This window comes from Dendropsophus ebraccatus, chromosome 6, assembly GCF_027789765.1.
Source record: "Dendropsophus ebraccatus isolate aDenEbr1 chromosome 6, aDenEbr1.pat, whole genome shotgun sequence".
In the NCBI taxonomy this organism is placed as follows: domain Eukaryota; kingdom Metazoa; phylum Chordata; class Amphibia; order Anura; family Hylidae; genus Dendropsophus; species Dendropsophus ebraccatus.
This window is the reverse complement of record NC_091459.1, coordinates 116,036,126-116,051,125: the sequence shown is the minus strand read 5'-3', so window position 1 is coordinate 116,051,125 and position 15,000 is coordinate 116,036,126. Positions and strand designations below refer to the sequence as shown.

General features: G+C 42.3%; 1 protein-coding gene across 1 annotated transcript in view; it reads right to left on the bottom strand.

Moving 5' to 3' along the window:
* TAF1B (TATA-box binding protein associated factor, RNA polymerase I subunit B) overlaps nt 1-15,000 on the bottom strand; it is a 64,486-nt gene that overhangs the window by 16,147 nt on the left and 33,339 nt on the right. The window contains exons 9-13 of the mRNA XM_069973972.1: nt 12,129-12,276; nt 4,602-4,779; nt 2,953-2,996; nt 1,765-1,855; nt 568-638 (exon numbers count right to left, since the gene is read on the bottom strand). Of these exons, the coding sequence (XP_069830073.1) occupies nt 568-638; nt 1,765-1,855; nt 2,953-2,996; nt 4,602-4,779; nt 12,129-12,276 (532 nt within the window). The remainder of the gene's footprint in view (nt 1-567; nt 639-1,764; nt 1,856-2,952; nt 2,997-4,601; nt 4,780-12,128; nt 12,277-15,000) is intronic.

The window sequence follows — 15,000 nt, the reverse complement described above, 5'->3', positions numbered from 1 at the left end:
CAACACATGGACCATGTTTCATAGAAGAAACATGGTTTTGTGCATACAGCCTGTGGTTCTGTCAGTTCAGATCACATCTAGGCTATATGCTACCAGTTCCTGCAAGTCCATGTATCCACCTGCCATTGACTGCTACTGAAAAAGTTAACTTTTTTTTATAGGACCCCAATGTACGTAGTTGGTAGCACCCCAAGATCCCCCCATAATTAGTACAGTGTACAAGTGGCCTACAAAAAGCCCAAACCAATACTACAGCTAATCTTCATTCATATAAATGGGGCAGAGCCACAGCAACTGACACAGTGCCATAGACACCGATAGCACCAACAGAACTTAAAAATCCCAGGTGCCGCACATCCAAAAATAAGACTTTTATTATTGACACAATTGTCAGAATATTATTCTGGAAACTCTTCTCACCGTCCCCATCAGAATCCACCAGAACAAAAGAACACAACAGCATATACCCTATAATAGTAAATGTTTATGCAGCCCAGAGCGAGTAGTGTGCTTCGTATTAGCTTTACCCTTCATAAACCTTATTGACTATAAACAATCTGTACTTACGCTTCCTTTTCAGAAGCCTTGCTTTTTCTTTTCGAGTGTAAGCCATAATTCTGTCACTCTCCCAAGAAAACCTGAGGAGAAGGAAAACACAGGCAAACTGAAGTGACCCATGTAAATAGTCATAGTCAGGGGGTTCTGAAATAAGCAGCATATACTGTGGAGAGACCCAGCTGGTGTATGGAGTCTTATTTTCAGGGAATAGTCCATGGAGAAACGTATGCAAATCAGCGCTCCTCAGTCTGGAGGCCATGCTATTCAGCCATGATGGATACAATTCTCTTTCTGTACAAGGGATTTGCTTCAATCATTGTATTCCAAATGCTCATTTCTAGATCAGTACGTGCTGTTTAGCTTATGAGAAAGGCAGTTTTACCACAGTTAAATAGCATTTAGTAACTTTATATGTACGATACTTTGATATATGCCGTCTGAGCTGTAAATGTGTGAAGTATCAACTTTTATTAGGGCCCAAAGTGTCAAAGAGGCGGGGCCTGGGATCCACTGTGCACTTGACCTGGAACGCTTCTCTCCCCTGCGTTTGCCACACAGCCGACTGTGCAGTGGAAACATTTATTTCGGTACATGTGTGGTGAGTCTATAAGGCTATTCCACATAATGTCAGGCACACTTGTGCCACAATAGCCATTACAGACGCTGTGGGTCAATCAAGTAGGGAGACTGTGTGACGTTGAAGTGCAGAGGTGTTGGAGGCACAGCAGACCTAGGCTCCAACACTTTGGTTTCTTGACAAAATCGCAACATAGCCCCAGTCCTTCACATGTCCAGGGGGTGCTAGTTTCAATGCCAGGGAGCAAAACCTTATGGGGGAGATTTATCAAACAAGGTGTAAAGTAAAACTGGCTCAGTTGCAACCAATCAGATTCCACCTTTCATTTTCCAAAGAGCCTGTGAGGAATGAAAGGTGGAATCTGATTGGTTGCTAGGGGCAACTGAGCCAGTTTCACTTTACACCATGTTTGATAAATCTCCCCCTATGTGTGAACATAGCCATTTAGGCTATTATACTGGGTAAAATAGAACTAGATACAGGTTCCACTAGGGACTGATGAGAATGGTCATAATAAGTGTAGAGCGCAGCGGAATATGATGATGCTCTATACGTACAAGGAAATAAACTGTATAATTGACTGGTCATTGTACTTTGTGTTCCACCCACGGCAAAGAAATCCTACACACCTGGCCTTTTCTTCCTCTAGTTTCAGGTTAGCTTCATCCATACACGGCTTCATGGTCATGTACCACTTTTGGAAATCAAATATTGTGATACCTGAAATGAGTATGCAGGGGGGCATTAATACAGACTCCATGTATTCTCTATACAGGACAGAGAGACCTCACAGAGAGCAAGGTAAATACTCTCCGTGTAATCCAGAGACAATGGCCTCCAATGCGTCTACTGTACATATGACTCATGTACAGGCCTGGTACGTGTGATACTCACCAACTGAACCAAACAAAGGCTAGTAGTTTCATGACAGCAGAGACCGTGGATTGTAGAATATGGTTCTATATGATCTGAATGTTTCCCACACGCAGATATAGATGACACCATGAAGCGCTTCGTTCCAATCTGTATTCCGCTCATCAGGCTGCGGGCTTTGAAGTGTGCTCCGCTCCATGCCACTCCTCCCTGGGTGCTGGGAAAGGATCCAGTCCTGGATAACTTCTCCCAATTTCCCAGGACTGGATCCATCTTTTCCCAGCACCTAGGAAGGAGCGGCATGGAGCATCGAAGACTTCAAAGCCTACAGCCTGATGAGAGAATTTACAGTAGTAACAAAGCAAAGCGCTTTGCTCCCACCAGCATTCTGCTAATCTCTAGTTAGTATATACCCCAGCTGACAGTTCATGTGGTCATCTATATCTGCATGTCGGAAACATTTAGACCAAGGGTGTCAAATTTGCAGCTCTCCAGCTGTTGGAAAACTACAATTCCCATCATGCCTGGACAGCCCAAACTTTAGCTTTGGCTGTCCAGGCAAGATGGGAATTGTAGTTTTCCAACAGCTGGAGGTGCCACAATTTTGACACCTGTAATATAGACAATCCCAGTTAATATGACCTATTAAAGAGTATATGGAGATCAGAAAGGGTAGAAATTCCTGCTTAGAAATATGCATTGTGTGGTCGCCCACTCTTTTTGCAGCATTATGTGACACTATGTGTAGTAGTAACCCAAGTGTGTGTGTGTTCCTAATCCTAAGAATGAAACTATCTGGCATATACTACATCCTGGCGGCTTCACAAAAGTTTAACCAGTTAGAATTTAACCACAGTTAGCACCATTGTCAATGATCAGAACTTCTAGCTGGACCCCATGATCAATGCAGACAGAATATATCCACTCAGGTCTCAGATTCTTACCATTTCCTTCTTGATTTTTTTTTTCCGCATATTTTGCTAACTGCCTGGAAAACATGAAAATTAGATTAGAGGAAACAGAGAACTCGATAAGGTCACACAGGGTAGAAAGTTTTGCTGTTGATCTCAGTAGCAAAATCAGTAGCAAAATCTATAAGTGTAACATGAGGATCTCTGGAGAATTGGACACTGTCATTTCAAACAACTTTCCTCAATTGCATGACTTTTTACCCCTGAAATCATGGCCACTAGTTGTCTTTCTTCTCTGTAATCTGCTGTCCACTGCTTGTTGTCAGGGGAAACCTGTCCATAGTAACAGCTAGATCAGGATAAATCACAGAAAGTGTGGGTGGGGCTTAGCATGTGCTTTAAGCAGTACCAGAGTCCAAGAAAGTCTAGGCTTTGTAGCTGCAAGCTGAGTCTGTCTGCCTTCTGAAGATAATCCACCATGTTCCTCAAAAGGTATATCAAAACCTCCTTCTAATCTTTGACCTTCTGGTCAGCTGTCCCTTGTGTAAATACCAATGTATCTACTACTTTATGCGCCCTGTGCTGCAGAATAATGTCCAAAACCCAATCCCTCTTAGCCCTAAACCCTAATCCCTGCTTAGAGTAATCCTTTTCCTTGTATCCTGCAGCTGTTTCTTTCATCTGGCTCACATTGCAACCTAGTGCGTCAATAACCCTATCTCTTTTCACATATCATCTATTACAGGTACTGTAGCAAACGCCTCATGGTATAGCAGATACAATGTGCTGTAATTGGCCAGAGAAGGGAAAGGATGTCCAGGTATGTGTACTACTGGCAAACAGCCCAGCCCCTCTGAAATTTGGAGAATAAGATACAGCTGTGTACCATGGAGGGGAGTCTTAGAGGAATAACAAAAGCACTGATGGCTCTAAAATCACATTATTAAGAGTAATCCAGCGTTAGAAATACATGAAAAAAATTAAGCTCCATTCACTTCAATGGAACAGAGTTGCAAAACCTGCACCCAAACTGGAGACAAGAGAGTTGCTGCAGGTATTTATACAGCTTCTGAAATAGGTACCCTTTAACAACTGTTTGACAGATAAAAGCTCCGAGGGGGAGATGCGGCCTAGGGAGAGGGGGGCACAGTAGTCTAGTAGAAGATTCAAGTGTCATACATTTGCCTTGACAACTAGACTTCCCATTCTCATTTGTAATGATACCAAGGCTTGAGGCACAAATGACTTGATAGCTTTTTATTTGCAACAAGCTGGGTATTCCAATACACTATCTCTAGAAAAGAAGAGGAACTGCAGCAACAGCACAGGTAGAAGAAATCACAGAATTTATAAGCATGTTATATAGACACCTATAGAATCCTGCTGCAGGCACCATCAGCAACCAGCTGTAATCTGCACAGGAAGCAAGCGTTCAGTTTCCCTGCAGCACCACCACAGGGGAAATGAAGTATTTCATGGTACCCATTTCATACAATGGACTATTCTTGTAACTGAAAGGCATGCTGGGTCCTCCAGACACGCTCCCTGTACAGAAGATCCACGTCATCTACTTAATATCTGCCCTCTACGAATACAAGATGCACTTATAGAAATAGGCTTTCTCACCCAGACGACTCCTTTAAGCTGAGTTTTCCCAACACGGAGATGCGTTTGTGGCTTACCATTCAAAGTCATCATCCAGGACAAATATGAACTTGAGAGTGACAACTATTATGGCCACAGCTTGTATGTCATATGGGATCAGTCTTTTTCCTTTTAATCTCGGATGATAAGTTAAAACTGCGACATCGTCCAGCCCGGCCTTGTTTGCCACGCAGCACGTCCAATTATGAAGCTCATCTGATCAATGGAAATAAAAATATGAAGATATATATATATATATATATATATATATATATATATATACACATATACACAGTACATTAATTACTAAGGAACAGCCTCTGGTTTTTAATATTGCCTGAGGTTTTACTGCAGGAACAAGAATGTCTGGTAATTTCCACTGGGGGATTAGACTGTGTGCACTGGGGGATTCATGTACTTCTACAAGGGCAATTGTGTCAGGGCTGCTCCTGTTGTTAGTATATAAGGACCCAGATTCCCCCAGGTTCTTGGCGACATGACTCATGAGAGAGGAGATTTATGAAGATTGCCCATTGTGCAAATTTGGCAGAATTTAAAATTTTAAAGGGGGGTTTTCAGGATTAGAAAAATATGGCCACTTTCTCCCAGAAACAGCACCACTCTTGTCCTCGGTTTGGGTGTGGGTTTTGCAGCTTAGTTTTGTTTAAGTGAGTGGAGCTCAATTGTAATAACCCACACAACCTGAGGACAGAAGTGGCGCTGTTTTTGCAAGAAAGTAGCTGCATTTTTTTTTTCTAACCCTGGGTAACTCTAATTTGGACCATCAAAAACTTACATGTCTTGTTATGTATAGGGGGTCAATGTCAGCAACTAATCTGGATGCCAAAGGGTCTACATATAATCTCCAGACTGGCACTGGAGCCTGCAGTGGGGGTATTCTTCACGTGAAGGGAGGATGTGCCAGCCTGACTAAAGTAAGTTGATGATTACTACCACAATCCAAGAGGAAACATGGTATGGACTCACTACTAACTATACCATTTTGCCTTTCTCTTCTCTCCAAATTGTCAGTCATATTGGACAGTCTGGTTCTAGGGATAAGCTACCCAACTACCATAGCCTTTCCAATTGGATTGTCAGGCAGCACACTGTCTCAGATTATACCGATCTTCACCACAAAGCAGATGTGGGGAGACGGCAGAATGTAAGGAATAGTGATGAGTAAACCTGCCGAACATTCGGGTGAATCCAAACCTCAACACTCGTCATTTGACTCTCAGCGGCTGGAGAAGTTGAATGCGGCCCTAGGGGGTCCTGAAAAATCTAGACTGTATGGCTGTATGCGTATGCATGTTGCGTGCTGCAGGCTCGGCAGATCCAAACCAGACTGGCAGAACCTTAGAAGACAGGCAATAAAGATCAGTTCTTTGAATCACTATGTAATACATTTAATCTTTAAAAAAAAAAAAAACTTTTGTATCAAAGCTAATATGCTCTCCAAGGAAACAGTCTTGTTGCCAACACTTGTCAGACACCCATGGAAACCCCATTGAACGCTAGCCACTTCGGGGTAATGAACCAAGGTGATAATTTACGACACGTCAGAGGCTGGGTAACCTGTTTGTCATATAAGGAGCCTAGGGACACGAGCTGACCTATGTGTGGTGTACACAAGCAGAGCATGCAGGCTATCACTTATCGCCTCCTTACAGTAAGAAAAATCTCTTCAGTTCTTACCTTTCCAGTCTAACAAGATACTCCACTATGTCTCTACTAGACATCTCCACACTCAGCAATATGCATTCTCACTGGCACTGAGTAGTAGGTGCTAAAAACAGGAAATACCACAAACCATTCCTTGCCGGAGGGAAGAACCGACCTGCCTGAAGGGCTTGGAGGACGGAAGTTCCCATAGATCTCTATGCGGAAAACCATGCAAAAAGTCTTTGCAATGAAGTTGAACTGGAGTGACTAACCCCTTTAGGGAGCATTCACATGTAGTGGTTGTGCCATGGGTTTTATAGTCTACATGAATTCCAATGAGCTCACCTAAACTTGCAGAAAAAAGTAATGGCTTTTGCTGTGCAGTTCTTGGGTGCAGGGCAAATATCACATGTAATTAGGTTCTAAAAAATGGGATGTTGTGCAATATTACATAATGGGGGATTCAGGCCTACACCTACCCCAGTAATGCTCTGCTTGCAAGTGTATTAAAGGAAAAGTCCAGCAAACAGAGTCCAGTACTTACCGATCCCCATGTCCTCGCAGCGCCACATCACCGGGCTCCTGGATCCCGCCGGATGTCATTGTCGGTGGGAGATAGTATGCTCAGCCAATCAGTGTCACACTCCAGTCACTGACGTGGGACGTGGCGCTGTGAGGGCACGGGGGCCGGTGAGTATAGGTTCTTTATTATGTTTCCATCACCTCCTGGCGTACTGAACATTTTTTTATCGCCATGGACCTTTTGCTTTAAAGCGACTCTGTACCCACTTTCCCCCCTCTCCAACTACTTATACCTACTTGTAGCTCATGTGAAGTCCATTCTTCTAGTATGTTTGTGGACGCTGGTAGAGTTTTCGTTCGGGTGAAAAAAGAAGTTTACTTGTGTCTAAGAGGCGGGGCCGAGAGCCTTCATGCCCAGGTGAAGCGCCGCCTCTGAGGTCCCGGTCTGCGTCTCTCCTTCCTCTCGTTCTGCCCTTTGTCCGCCCTCACTACTGAAGTTGTTTTCTTGCGCCTGCGCCGTGCGTCGAGACCCCTGGCGCCGTTTCCGTGACGTGAGAGGTCCACGCCCAGTGTCCACACCCTGTGTGGGCAACGCGCTTCTGCGTGGCCCACCTCCAATGTGTTTGTAATCCGCCTCCCCATGTTCCTGTCCCGCCTCCCATGTCAGTCTTTGTCCACCACGCCCCCCGCTTACGCTGTTTACGTCCTTTCTATCCTCAGCGTCGCAGCGCATTCACAGTAGAGCGCCGTAGCGCACGTATCCCGCGCAGGATACGTGCGCTACGTCGCTCTACTGCGCATGCGCTGGGACGCTGAGGATAGAAGGGACATAAACAGCATAAGCAACGAGGGGGCGCTGACCTCTCACATCACGGAAACGGCGCCGGGGGTTTTCACGGCGCAGGCGCAAGAAAGCAACTTCACTAGTGAGGGCAGACAAAGGGCGGAACGAGAGGAGGGGGAGACGCAGACCGGGACCACAGAGGCGGCGCTTCACATGGGCACGAAGGCTCTCGGCCCCGCCTCTTAGACACAACATCTCCACAAGTAAACTTCTTTTTTCACCCGAATGAAAACTCTACCAGCGTCCACAAACATACTAGAAGAATGGATTTTATATGAGCTACAAGTAGGTATAAGTAGTTGGGGAGGGGGGAAAGTGGGTACAGAGTCACTTTAAAGATTTTTTTTTTTACAGTTTTGCCATGTTACCTTAAATACTACATGCATTTTCTGCATGAACTAAAATTTTTGGAGAATTTTTCCTTTAAATGTCTACATTATAGTGTCCCTCTACAAAATTGGGCGTAAGTATTTCCCTTGCCAATGGACCCTGACAGTGACACTGCCTATTGAAAAGGTGAATACTAATACTCCCCCCACTCTAGCAATAGGTGGGGGTCAGCAGCAGGACCCCCACTGATCACAACTTGATATGTCATAAATTGTAGAAAAGTTTAGGTACACTTAGATAACCTGAATTTACAGCAGCATAAATCTCTGTGGCTTTATGATAATGTCTTGGTCATGGTCAATCTGAACAGTAGAAGTCGTGGCACAAGGCAGGGTTGTCTCCTCTCCCCTCTACTCTTCGCCCTTGAAATAGAAGCTTTGGCAGATCCCCAGGTTGAAGGGTGGTGGGGAGAGGATATCTTTAAGCTGATGGCCGGCTTCTATATTTGAAGAACCTGAGTATAGCCATTCCAAGAATTATGATGATGGTGCAAGAAGTGGGAAAATAAATTGGTCCAAATCTGTATTAATGTACCTAGACCATGCCTTGTCATTTCCTCCCTTATGTAGTCTGTGAGAGGGGGAAGACTTTTGTTACCAAGTTTCAAGGAGCATTGAGCAATTTAATGACCTGAACAATAACGTAACCGTTACCCATGGAGAAAAGAATAGAAATTTGGCAAAAATTATTGATATCAAAGGTGGATAGGATAACAACAAAAACTGTCTGCTTGCCCAAATTGTTGTACTTGTTTAGTGCTGCACCTATTTGGATTAAAGGAGAGTATTTAAAAATAAATGAATGTTGCGCTAAATGCATTAATGTGGGGGGGGGGGGGGACAAAGGAGTGAAATTGGAAGGATTATGCGTTCCAGCTATGAGGATTGGGGGTTCCAGATATGAATAATTATTTACCAAGTAGTTTTTGGTTTATCAATTGGAAACAAAATGACCTCTATAAGGTGCTGAGTAGTAGTATAGATTAGAGATGATCACACAGCGCTGATGTTCAGGTTCGTACGAACTCGAACCATCGGTATTCGTCTTCCTGTTCCGTAGGGAAGGTGGAGACAGTCCGAGTCCCACCTGGAAAACAGGAATACAGTCTGGGCCATAGGTTGTATTCCTGTTTTCCAGGCGGGACTCAGGCTGTCTCCACCTTCCCAACGGAACGGGAAGACTGCGGGAGTCAAATACAGATGGTTCGAGTTCGTACAAACCTGAGCATAAGCACTGTTCGATCATCTAGTATAGATCATGGGTCAATGGATATATTCCAGTTGCTGGAATCAGGAAGATTGGAGGAGGGTGATTGGAAAGAATGGGTAATGGTGAGATCCTTGGTAAGGACGTGGAAATTATTAAAGAGCGTGATGAGAGTGGCGGGAATGTTAGATTTTGCTCAACAACTACTTGGCAGATGTATTTCAATAATCTATATGCATTTCATGGAAGATCAAGATATTGGAATTAAAAGTAAATTAAAATGTAAAAACCACATTAAAATAGATGAAAACCAATGGGCTACAGTGGTGGGTTATATGATGAAGGTGTCTTCTGCAGGGGATCACTGGATAATCCACTCCAATATTCCGCATTAGTTGTATTACAGTCCAAGCTTTTTTTTTGTTTAAAATTAAAAAAATGGGAAGAGGATAAATATCCAGGATGTGGCGTAAGAGAGGCAGGATTCGCTCATACGATCTGGTTTTGTGAAGACTTGAAAGAATTCTGGTTACAGGTATTTAATAAAATCTCTGATTAAGTAGAAACTGCTGTTTAACACCAAGTGAGGGATACTGGGGGACACCACAAAGGGCTTCTAAAGAGAAAAAAGGAAGGTTCTTTGGATGCAATTTTATGCCAGGCTGTTAGTAGGTAGGACATGGATGGCCCCCTAAATTCCTAGTATAGTTAACTGGGAAAATTGTGTTAGAAAGGGCTACTTATTTATTTGTTTTTCTCTCCTTGGCAGATGGGAAAGTGAGGGGTGGGGTTTGGGGTAAGAGTATTTTGGATGGATTATCTTTTATATATGGTAAAAGAACAATTATTAAATAAATAATAAATAGTAAATAAAGAATGAAGGATAAGCCTAGAAAGTTATGTTTTATTGGATATACATTAAAAATATGTGATAATGCAAAAACAATTATTTACAATATTTTACAACAATCTCCAGAAATATCCAGCTATGGTCAGTCTGTCTTGTCATGTATAGGAACAGTCTGTATATGTCCACAGATCTCAATTCCAATATTTAAACACGACAGCCAAATTATGCCAATACAAAGAAATACTCCTAAGGCTGGGTTCACACTGCGTTTTTGCAATCCGTTCTTTTCATCCGTTTTTTGAAGAAAAAAAAACGGATTGCAAAAGTGGATGCATTTGTGTGCATCCGTTTTGATCCATTTTTCCATTGACTTCCATTATAAAAAAAACGGATCAAAAGGGATCCGTTTTTTTTTTTGACGGACACAAAAACGTTGCTGACACTTTTTTTTTGTCCGTTAAAAAAAACGGATCCGCTAAACGTATACTAAAAACGCAGTGTGAACCCAGCCTAATAGTCAAAAAACATAATGCTCCAGTTAAGACTAATTCAAGGAGAGTATAGAACCACCTTTACCAAAGCGTTTCAGTACCAATGTCGGTTACGTCATCAGGGGCAGTAAGGTTAAAGGTTGTGAAGTTTATGTGTATTAAAGAAAACCACATCACATCACACAACATATGGCATGTTTAAAACACCAATGATTAGGATGTATGTGACGAAGCGTAAGTGCTGCATCGTACTGTACTCACTGTGCCATCGTTCAGGCGACCATTAGGATGATGTCCCACCAGGTAGATCTGGGCATGTGGACACTATGTAATGTAAGGGAGCAGTATCAGTACATAATGCATGTGAAGAATGCTATAAAACCCATCGCTGGATATTTCTGGTGATTGTTGTAAAATATTGTAAATAATTGTTTTTGGTTTATCACGTATTTTTAAAGTATATCCAATAAAACATAACTTTTTAGGCTTATGCTTCATTCTTTATTTACTATTCTACCACGCAAGGATTGGATTTTCTCTGATCGAGTGTGTGTAGCCATAATTACACTAATACTTGTATAAATAATAGTTAGGAAAATAAATCCTTGTGGCTGCTTCATTAAACCTGCAGTCAAATGCTCCTGTAATATGCTAAAAAGAAACCTCTCTTATGGTCCCCATACATCCGATACTTTCTGTGTACTGGAGAGAGAACTGACGGCTGGACGATCATTTGGCTGTCATTTATTGAAGGTGTATGGCCACCTTTAGGGTTACGTATACAGGTGTAGATGTAACCATGATTGCCGTATATACCCCTAAACCCTGCATCGTCTACGGGTCACATGGAGATATATTTAAGAGCATTTCTCCCTAATACTAATAATACATAATATTCTCTTCTTTAAAGTGTCACTGTCGTTTAAATTTTTTTTTGCAGAAATCCATAGTACAGGACATTTGAAGAAACTTTGTAATTGGGTTTATTAGCCGAAAAATGAATTTTTATCATGAAAATGCAGTTTGAAGCTCTCCCCCTTGTCTTCATGGTTCTCTTATGGAGAGGGGAGGGGTGGAGGGAGATGAGGCACCAAAACAGAACAACAAAGAGTTAATTTACAGCTACATCACCGGGCTCTCTACTCTGACAGTCAGCACTGACCTCTCTGACCTCTGAATACCAGCTTTCACACAGGTCCTGGTGTGCAATTCTTTGTTCTCTGCTCTCTGCTGGCGACTAATCTCCCTCCTCCCCCCTCCCCTCTCCATAGGTTACACAGGGCTCAACTGATGTAAAAGAGTCGAGATTTCCTGATAATGAACAGTGAATGAGAGAGAGGAGGGAGAGGGGGACCTGGGGAAAATGTCTTTTTGCATGCATATAATGGCATATTTGCCTAATAAACCCAATTAGAAAGTTTCTCAAAATCGCCTAGGCTATCGATTTTGGCAAAAAAAAAAAAAAAAAAACACAAAAAACAAACGACAGTTGTCACCTAGCTTTCCCAGACTCCTAAATGTCAACTATGTCACATATGAAGTGGAGGTCATGTTTTAAGTTAGAAAACAAAACATTTGAAAACAAAGTAACCGATACCTGGTAGATTAACCTCCATCAGATACTTCATACAGAGAACATTAGGATGGTAGTAGCAGGTCTCTGTGATAGGAGGAAACGGAGCTAAAGCCAATAAGGTCCCCAGCTCTTTGGAAAGCTCCAGGATCTTGTGGTGCTCTGGAAAGTTCTGCAAAGAAAAGAATCAAAGAATTCAAAATAACATAAATCTATGTTACATATAATTTACACCCAGTTGTCAGCTGTTTTTACACTGGGTGAAGCCACAATCCCTTGTTCGCAAGGCCTGTCGCTTCTATCTGAATGTAGAATGTGGTGGTGCATGGAGGGGTATGGAGACAAACCATCAGTATCCTCCTTTGATATACATTGCACGTGATCTAGTTTCCTGGATGTCCAGGACCTGAGCAAACAGATTGTGTAAAAGCCTAAGGGTCCTATTACACGGAGCGATTTTTATTGATTAACAACTAACGATAAACTATTGCAAACGAGATGGTTTATTGTTAACCTGAAATCGTTCACCATATTACACAGAACGATGGTTGTTAGTTATGATTTTTATTGCTATCGTTACTATGATCGATTATTCCTTCTGATGCCAGCAAAATAATGAACAATGTGCAATTACACTGAACGATTAGTGAACAAATGCGAAACTTGAGCGAATGAATGTGGAATTACAGTGAACGATTAGCAAACGATTAACAATAATTTTAGGTTCAGATCTAAATCAACGATTAACGACATACAAACGATTTTACAATTGTTTCCTGCAATTACACAGAATGATTATCGTTTAAATTCAAACGATATAACGATTTTTCGCACAATAATCATCTCGTGTAATAGGGCCCTAATATGTGTGCCTGTGGTGGGTCCCATCTATCTATCCATCCCATGGTTTCCATCTAGCATGGTTGTGCCAGAACAAAAAAATGTTGCATGCAGCACTTTTTCATCCTATGCAACTATGTCAAAGAGCAACTTTGGCGTGCCATGGTCAATACTATGCCCCATTTCAGCCTATGAGGCGCCAGATAGGAAACAGGGATTACCTAACCTTAGGGTCATATTACACTGAGCGATTTTTAACGATTAACGACTAACGATAAACGATCGCAAACTAGATTGTTTATCGTTAACCTGAAGTCGTTCGCCATATTACACAGAACGATAATTGTTATGATCGTTACTATGATCGTTTATTCCTTCTGATCCCAGAAAAACAATGGACAATGTGCTATTACACTGAACGATTAGTGAAAAAACGCGGAACTTAAGCGAATGCACGTGGAATTACAGCGAACGATTAGCGAACAATTAACGATAATTTTAGGTTCAGATCTAAATAAACGATCAATGACATATGAACGATTTTTTGATCGTTCCCTGCAATTACACAGAATGATTATTGCTTACATTCGGACGATTTAACGATTTTTCGCACGATAATCGTCCCGTGTAATAGGGCACTTAGTCAGTAACGCCTATGAGTATGTTTGCTTCACACTATGTCCATGCTAGGAGAAGAATAGCCAGAAGAGCCATAGAGGCTGCAGATTACAATGATGTTATTCTAGGGAAATACTCTCAAGACAAATCAGTTCTTATTCTAAGAAGAAACTTATAAAACACAGATTCAGGTATCTGTCATGTTAGGAGCTCAGAAAACAAGTTACACCTAGTGCTGATATGTATAATCTCCATCCACGCCGTATAATCCGCAGCTTTTCAATGATGGGTACAGTTAATAACAAAATATCTGCTGTGCTGCATTTACTAGAGAGACTGTCTGCCAGTATTGGCGGATAGTTACGACTAATGGGTCCACTGGAAACAATGTAAACCACTGCAGTGAGAGGGCAGGTCAACAACCAGGTGGAGCCAATAGACCTGATGCACTCGATGGACAATCAGCTTCCTAGCCACACAATTGCGCAAACAGAACTTCTGTACAAATATCAAAGTCACATGACATGATTGGCAGGTGGCCGAATTCACGTTGCCCAATTTCTTCCCATTTGAGTCACACTCCAATAGAAGTGAATGGGCCGTCAGGAAATCCTTGTAAAATGGTCTCTGTATCACATTGTATTGGAACGTGACCATCGCAAGACTGCAGGTTGCAACACTGAAAATATTACAGACAACTCCTAACCTGAAAACAGGTAGCGTGTAAATGGTATAATAACAGTGTGCTACATTTAACAAGCAAATATATATCAGGGCTGTACTGGGAGATCTCTGTCCGCTCACAGACAACAGAAGGGAACAGTGGTGCAGTGCATGTACTAATGCTTCTCCGCTTCAGCAGGGGGCACTGGGGGATTATCCTAAGGGAAGGGGAGGTGTCGCAGCAGTCGGACCTACTGTCATCATACACTTCTCCCCTTATCCTATGACCAGGGGATAAGTTGTAAACCTTTAGGGGGGGATTTATGTAGACCGGCGTACAAATATTAGGCCCCGTCCCCTTTTTCGTGGCAGGATTCACTAAGAGGTGTATGCCTCTTGTACCAAATCTGCACCTGCTTCCAGCGAGTGGGACGTACGTGAGAAGGGGGCGAATCTACACCTTCTGCCTGGCGTACCCTTCGTAAATCCCCCCCTAATGTCTATCCTCCATTTTTGAGTTTTATATGGCTCCCAAGGTACAAAAGTTTTGGGCCCTACGCACCGCCATAGTCTTTTTTTTTATTTTTTATATTAAAGCATACCTGTCACAAAAAAAAAAAAAAAATTGTGCCAAAGACATCAAACGTTTTTATTGCAATACCCCAGAAGCAGTACTCTTTTTTTTTTTTTTTTTTTTTATTCCAAAAGGCTTAGTCCTGCTTATAGAAATATATATATATCACTTGTGCACCATCTTCTTTGGGTATAAAAGCAG